The sequence below is a fragment of the Pterocles gutturalis genome, unplaced genomic scaffold, assembly GCF_000699245.1.
Source record: "Pterocles gutturalis isolate BGI_N339 unplaced genomic scaffold, ASM69924v1 scaffold32482, whole genome shotgun sequence".
Classification (NCBI taxonomy): Eukaryota; Metazoa; Chordata; class Aves; order Pterocliformes; family Pteroclidae; genus Pterocles; species Pterocles gutturalis.
In genome coordinates, this window is record NW_010113829.1 from 12,884 (window position 1) to 20,668 (window position 7,785).

The 7,785-nt window shown below is 37.7% G+C and overlaps 1 protein-coding gene across 1 annotated transcript in view; it reads left to right on the forward strand.

Moving 5' to 3' along the window:
* RGS20 (regulator of G-protein signaling 20) overlaps positions 1 to 5,234 on the forward strand; it is a 7,426-nt gene extending 2,192 nt beyond the window's left edge. The window contains exons 2-4 of the mRNA XM_010074651.1: positions 1,942 to 2,028; positions 2,866 to 3,100; positions 4,311 to 5,234. Coding sequence (XP_010072953.1) covers positions 1,942 to 2,028; positions 2,866 to 3,100; positions 4,311 to 4,499 — 511 coding nt within the window. The 3' untranslated portion in view covers positions 4,500 to 5,234. The remainder of the gene's footprint in view (positions 1 to 1,941; positions 2,029 to 2,865; positions 3,101 to 4,310) is intronic.
* The last annotated feature ends 2,551 nt before the right edge of the window (positions 5,235 to 7,785 follow it).

Consider the following 7,785-nt stretch of genomic DNA (forward strand, 5'->3'; position numbering starts at 1 on the left):
GCAAGTCATTTTCTAAGGCAGGTCATGTTCTCTCAAGGAAGCTTTTGTTATTTGTTTTTTCCCTTTTTGTGCATTATCCTATGAAGACTCTAATCCTTTCTGATGGATCTGTTGGTTCCCTTCAAGCCAAAAAAAAAAACTCTGACAAGCATATCACTTCTTGTCTGTGTGTGAGGAATACATAATATATCACTTTTCATATTAAAAAAAGGCCAGAATCACTGGTAAAAAGGGCAGTAAGGGATTGAGACCGATATACCCCAAAAGAATAGAGAACATTAACCACTTACTTTTTTTTTTCTGAAAAGGTGAATTTAAATAGTTCATTGGTTTGAATGCATGGTTCAGATATTGCAGAAAAAAAAAACGTGTTTGCAACAACTGCTCTCCAGCTTAACAACAGGAAAGCTTCCCTACCTCTTCAATTCATGGACTGCCTTGGGAAAGGCAAAAGCATCTCTATTCTCTATTGCCAACCTCCAGCCACTCCTCAAGCCTTAAAATGTTTCAATTCTCCATCCTCCAAGGAGGTCTCTGCGGATTATAGACTAACACTGAAAAGAGCAAGAGAAGGAGATAACCAGTAAATAGTAAGGCTGCAAGTAAGACAAAGCCACGAGTTTAGAACAAAGAAAGGAAAGAAAAATAAACTGTTTTAACAAAAAGTCTTGCTAGAGATAAATGAGATTCTTAACAATTCAGGCGAGAAAACTGTTACAACATTAGCATTAAGGAAAGGTAAGATACCAATGAAGAAATTGAGCTTGATATTTTCCTAGAAGTTACAACAACTGTATTGCTTTACTTCAGCTGGAGGACCTGTTTCCTATAAGTTACAGGTTATAATTCACTAGGACCTTCCTCCCTTGACAAATTTTAAGCAGCTTCACAGATTACATGAATGTATGTGTGTGTATGCACATGCATTTCTCACTGAACTATGATAGCCTATGAATTGGAACAGAGTCCCCATTCCCTAAAAGAAAATATGTATATTCTTAAGTTCAGTATCAAAAGAAAAATAATCATCTGCAACTACAAAAGGAATTTTAAAAAACTAGTTGAAAAAAGACAGTTATTCAAATTAACATTTGAAAAAAGCAGCAGGAGCTGACAGTTACCCTTCCAGGGGACATGAGAAACTCTAAATGATCACTAGTGATGGCAGCAAATATTTATTTTTATTTTTTCTTTAATTTACAAAGAAGCTAATACTCTTTTCCAGTCAGACATACGATTACCACACAGTCTGTCTCTCTCTCCATCTGAACTCTGGAAGATGCTTACACTTCCAACATCACACGCAAGAGCGTCTAGCTTGCTTAAAACGTGTTCTCCATCTTCTGAGCTCTGGCTTTCTTGTAACACGCTATCACCATCCTAAACCAGAGTCTTGGCTCTCACCGTGCCCTATGGATACAAAAAACAGCCAAGGAGAAAAAAACAAAACAAAACAAACAAACCAACAAAAACCCAAAACAACCAATCCTGAAATCTAACTCACATAAAACCAGTACCTCAAGTCTAACTTAACTAAAAATATTGCATCAGGCATGCACTGGATAGTAAGCGTCAATGGAGAACAGACTCAGTATGTGATAAAGAGTACTGACATATATGTATACATGCACATCCCATATATATATACACACACACATATACTCGTGTATACATATATATAGGGAATTGGACTTGATAATCCTTATGGATCCCTTCCAAATCAAGTCTATGTGACACAGTATTGAACAGTGTTCAGCTACATTACAGTTTGCCGTGTTTCTACAACTGCAAAAGTAACGTCTGACTATGGATAATGTGGCTACTGTTACCTCCTGTCCTTTTGGCTGATTTTTTTTTTTTAGTATCAGAGGAAAAGCACCTGGTGTATGTTCAGTCTTTTCCTCTATAAAGCTGACTAAAATTTTGTTTGCTACCTTGCAGTCTCACTGTCAGAAATCAAGATGAAGAGAGAGCAAGGAGAGCATCTCAAGAACTCCAAGCAGAGAGCATTCCAAACTGCGAGGAAAGGTATGGTCTTCATTAAGTGTTGTCACGCTAAAATCAAACAAGAAACCATACTAAATAATTAAACTGAAGTACCTGAAATATGGAAATAACTATTATCTGCCACTTATACTGAATTTGCAGTCATCTGTCTCTTAGTTCCTAAAGAACCAACGGTCTGTTCTATAATCGTTTACCTTATTTATATGCAGCATATAACCACATCCTCACTTTTGTAACACGGCAGATCAAAACCAGCCTTGTAAACAGAGTCTCCCTTTCTTCTGAAATGATTTTTAAATACATCCTGTTCCCACCCAGCAGCTATGTAATGAAGCTAACTGGCAGCGCTCAGCTTTACAAAAACAATAAACGTAAAAAGGAGCTCAGATCCTCCCAAGAGCTGGGCAACTGTCTCTTCAGAATCGCTCTAACAAGTAGGAGTACCTGTAAAACTGTAATAGACAGGAGGGTACCTTTTATGGGGTTTATATCATTGCTTCTTTCGATGTATTTTCATTCAGTTTTTAACAATGATTCAACAAGGACTATTAGGTATAGAAAAAATGCTTAGCTGCTGCAGAGGGATTTCTTTGTTGCAATTCCTTTGAGCAATAAACTGCAATTTCTGCATCAAAGCACTGTCAATCATCTGCATCTGAGCTTTTGATAAGCACACTTTCAAAAAGCATCTTATAAATGTTTACTAGAATTTGCACTCAGGTAGTTCCGGTGAGGAATTAGAGCCCCGTGAACCTTGTGATGTTTTTCCATCATGATGGCAGAGGCCTCCTGCCAACTGCAAACAGCTTGAGTAACAATCGTTCATTTCTCTTCTGTCCTCTCTCCTTCCTCCTGAAGCCCTGCTCCTACTCTTGAAGAAGTAAACGCCTGGGCTCAATCATTTGACAAGTTGATGCTTACTCCAGCTGGCAGAAATGCTTTTCGTGAATTTCTCCGAACAGAATTCAGCGAGGAAAACATGCTTTTCTGGATGGCCTGCGAGGAACTAAAGCAAGAATCCAACAAAAGTGTCATTGAAGAAAAAGCAAGACTAATTTATGAAGATTATATCTCTATCCTTTCTCCAAAAGAGGTATATTGCTTTCCCCAATACATTCTTTGATGCTCCTTTGCACAGTTCGTTCTAATGTGCGTTTTAAGCTACAACAAAACTCAGGAAGAACTTCTTTTCCCCATATTCCACTGCCATCCAGCTGAGATTCAGGGGGAAAAGACAGACCCATCATTGAGGTGAGATGGTCACTGGCTGTAAGAAAGCTCTTCCTACGCTACCCTGGCATGCGGATGTGAAGCTTTCCTTTTGAGGCACAAATATACAGATAATCACTTCATCCTTGCGCAACTTAAAATGCTGGACAAATCAGTTTCTTTTTTCTTTGCCCTAGGCAGGGTGTGCGTGTGTGTCTCTTCAAAAGCACAGCAACCCCAAATGAAGTGCTATTTGCAAAGCTCCAATTGCTCAAAGAGCAGCTGACAAAATACAGCACAGAACAAACACAATGACTTGAAAAATGAAAATTTTCAAAACTACTGGTCACTTCGCTGTGAGCAAATACATCAAGTTTCGAAGACCCTTAGTTCAGTTTGAATATAATCCTGCCAAGTAGGCTGGAATCTTAAACCTTCCAATATCCTTGCAGAACTCAAACCTAATTGTTTGCGGTGCAAGCTATACTTATGTACTTATAAAAATGCTGTTTAATCTAGTCAGTCTATTCCAGTAATGCTAATATCTGTCCACAGACACTAAAGCCTTGCAGAAAAAAAAATGACAACATGACTTGCATGTTATATGGAATCATTACATAGCCATGCTCGTGGTTTGCATCAATCCACCTGGCTTTTTAACAGGGATTTGATTAAGCAACAGCTTCCCAGGTTACAGTTTCCGCCTGCGTCATACTGCTTACTCCAAATTCAGCCCCTTTACAACAGCACTAACTCCCAAGGAAACAAACTGTCACAAAAAATTCCAAATCCTCTGACTACAGAGCAGGAAGTTGGTCTGTAAATAGTCCGCCAGGCTCTCAGGTTTCAGTAAGAACAGGATTGCAGGCAGCCTCGTTCAAAGTAAGGTCACCACAGTGAGAAAATTCCTCTATCCATCCTCAAGAGATTACTACTTCCAAATTTCAACACAGACACTTTTTGCCTATTTAGCAGTTTTACACTCCTGAAATGGTTAAAAAAGACCACTTTTTCAAGCCAATAAAACAAACCCCCAAATCCCACACGTACTATTTACCGCTATTAACTATCTGACTTTCTATTTTAATACGCAGGTCAGTCTGGACTCCAGAGTAAGAGAAGTTATTAACCAAAATATGCTGGAACCCTCACAACACACCTTCGATGACGCACAGCTCCAAATTTATACCTTAATGCACAGAGACTCCTACCCACGGTTTATGAACTCTGCTATTTACAAGGATTTGCTTCGGTCCTTATCTGAAAAATCCATTGAAGCATAGGATTTTTTCTTAAAACGTATTTATTTTAAAACAACTCTGGGCTACACCAATCCATAGGGAATTTAGAATTAATCAGATATTTACCTGAAAATAACTCAGGCAAGTTTTACTACAGACTGAATGATTTAAACCCGCACAAGGGTCTGACACAATCAGCTAATTACAGTTTCTCATCAGATTCAGAGCTACTTTGCAAAAGAGAATGAAGAGAAAATGTTGATGTTCAAAAAAAATGCAGTATTTTTTTCAAACACAGCACGCAATTCAGATGCAAATCTGTTAGAACGTACGTCTGAGGTACAAATGCCAACTGAGGGCGAAAACTATATTCGACTTTTAAGCAGAGTGTTAGAATTTTCTTGAAAACCAAACCAGTTGCCCCATCCATACTGTGACCAAAGTAGTAACAGTACTGTCAATATCTGGGTTACGCTAGACAAAGTTTCAGAAAGTGTACGAATTGTACCTGGCACAGGTACGCTCCGCTTGTCTTGGTCCATTTAATGCGTACACGGTGCGCTAATGGAAATCAGTACGGCAATCGCAAGTTTATGAAAGTTAATGGTTGAAATAATGCTGCCTCTCAAAATCCTTTGCTGAAGAATATTTTACTACTAGAGTCTGCTGAAAGCATTTTTAAGTTCATATTGTTGATGTTTATAAAGTTAAATTATTTACTTAAGAGGAAGAAGAGTCTGGGCATTTAAATTCTGAAATAAAGCACAAGAATTCTCACACGTTCTTCTCTTCCCTTGGTAGGTAGATGTAAATCATATCTCAAAATGAGTAATCACAGGAAATACTAGGAAGAAAGTAAATTGAATCTGCATCATCTATTTGTAGTTCTTTTATTCTAATATCTTATTTTAAATTGCAAGATTCACTACAATTCCACTACATTAAACTTTGGAGTTTATTGTGGACTTCAATTAATATTTTTTTTTCCTGCACATTTATTTAAATGAATTAAAGGACACACATAGGTAGGAAAGAGACATATGGGGAATGGAACAAAAAAAAAAAAATACCCCTAGAAAGGAAGAACCAGACAAGCATAGTTCAGTGACATTTACTGTAGCCTTTCTAAAGCCTACTCTGCCTAATTCCAGCACATACACACACAAAAAAAAACCAAAATGGGGACTTTCTGTCTCTGAAAAAAGGAAATGGGAATAACAAGGCAGAATTTAGGAAATCAATTGAATTCTTTTCTCAATGCACTCAGCAGGAGACAGGAGACACGTTCACCCCTTATTGCATTCACATGATGAAACAAATCACGACAAGATTTTTCATTACACAGCACCACAGGAGAAGACCCGATAGACAGCGGGTTAAAAACAATAGCTATGCACCAGTTACCACCACCTCCTTCCAGAAACAAAGCACTACTCAACATGACAGCACAAAGAAGTAAACCAAAAAGCTCAAGACAGACAGCAAAACAACGTGCATTTGCCCTCTGTAGCCCAACACGGGATGAGTAAGTTAAGAGGAAGCCCTTCTGTATACCTCTACTTAAGACATGGTCCAGCTGCCATGGCTGAACTTACCGACATCAGTTATCTCAGACGTATTTGTAGTAAACATATCCAAAGCACTATAAATACAATCTCAGTTTACACGATAGGTAATAACTTCAACACAGCAAGCGAGGCACATCGGTAAGGCAGCATTCACGGGGAGCCTGCAGTCAGACTGACAATACTGTACTTGTTTCAATCAGGACAGCTCAGATGGCTCTAAAGTTGACAAAGCAAGTTTAACCAGGTGAAATGCAGCTTGCTGGAAAGATCAGACACATGCATCAAAAAAAGTCCAAAGTGTGTCATTTCATGACATGGAGGATTTCATTTCTTTTAAGTTATCTCTCTTCCCTGTAAAGATACCTCATTAAGAGCTGGAAGACAGACCGAATGCTTGTATTTTATATCAAACAATATATTCTATTGTTCTGCAAGAAAAAGAAAGAAAAAGATGCAATGAAATTAAAGGGGAGAGAAAGCTGTATTGGTTTGGGCAGTTCTCTGATTCACATCAGATTATTAAAAGAAGAAAATAATAATTTCTAAGCTTATTTTCCATGTGCCACAACTAAGCAATTAAAATTCCCCAGGCAATTTTCGTTTTATTTTTGCATTACAATATGCTGGCACTTGCAATGCGCACCTTTCCTGAAAAATCTTAACAAATTTTAATGCTGTGGTTTAGGTTTAAGCTTACACTCATGTGTAAGCACAATGATGGTCTCTAGATACCCTGAGATAGCCCAAACAAACTCCCTTAAATATCACATTATTTTGAGGCTGTTTATTGCTAGATTTAATTGGAAGGGGGTGGAGGATGGGGAACAAAACCCACCTACACAGAAGACAGGTTTGTAACTACATTTCATTTCTATATACTTGCTCATTATGCACAAACTCTTCTCAGGGCAAAAGTGAGTTGCACTGAAAAGGAAAAGTTACTATACACAAGCTGTTAAATGAATAGGAAGAGAAAATAATCATATTGACATAAGATGTTATTTATAATTCATCAAGTAAGAAATTATCACAAAATCAATGCATCCTAGCTTGAAAATAAGCATGGTTGGTTTGTCTTGGCATTTAGCTAACTGCAGGATATCATTAAGCTCTAACAAACTTCCAGTCCACTGATATTCTTTCTTCAATGCCTGCACTTCACAAACCAGTAACTCCCACAGAACAGGCATACTGTTCAAGGCTGCTCTTTTCACCAGCCTGCTATGCAGTATTAAAATTGCATGGGCTCCTCCAGCCAACATTTTGTGCTTTACACTGACCTTTAAGTTCCAAAGTCATTAGCACTATACAAATGAAGAAAAAAAAAATATTACATTATATACTGTAGACCCCTTCAAGGATATAAAGATCGATCAAAATTTATAACACAAACATCATGTACTTATGCACTTTCTGATTACAAAGGATATCTGAAAAAGAGAAAGTGATGAGAGACTGTCTCAATGTGAAATAATTTTTAAACAAGTTTGCTCTAAACAGTACTTGAGAACGTGTCTTCTGCCATGCAAGGTATCAGTATCATTTCAGTGACATTAATGAAAGATTTTCCATACTAATGTTGCAACTAAATTAACCCTAAACCTTTTAAAAAGGCAAAACAATTCAGGATTAGTGATGATCTAGCGAAACAGAAGCCAATACACAGCTGTATGGACCCCTTTTTTTCTCTGCTAGATTAGTGTAAAAACTAGCTTACGTTGCAGGGCAACTGTGTTCCAGTCTCTCTTTTGTCCGAGAGG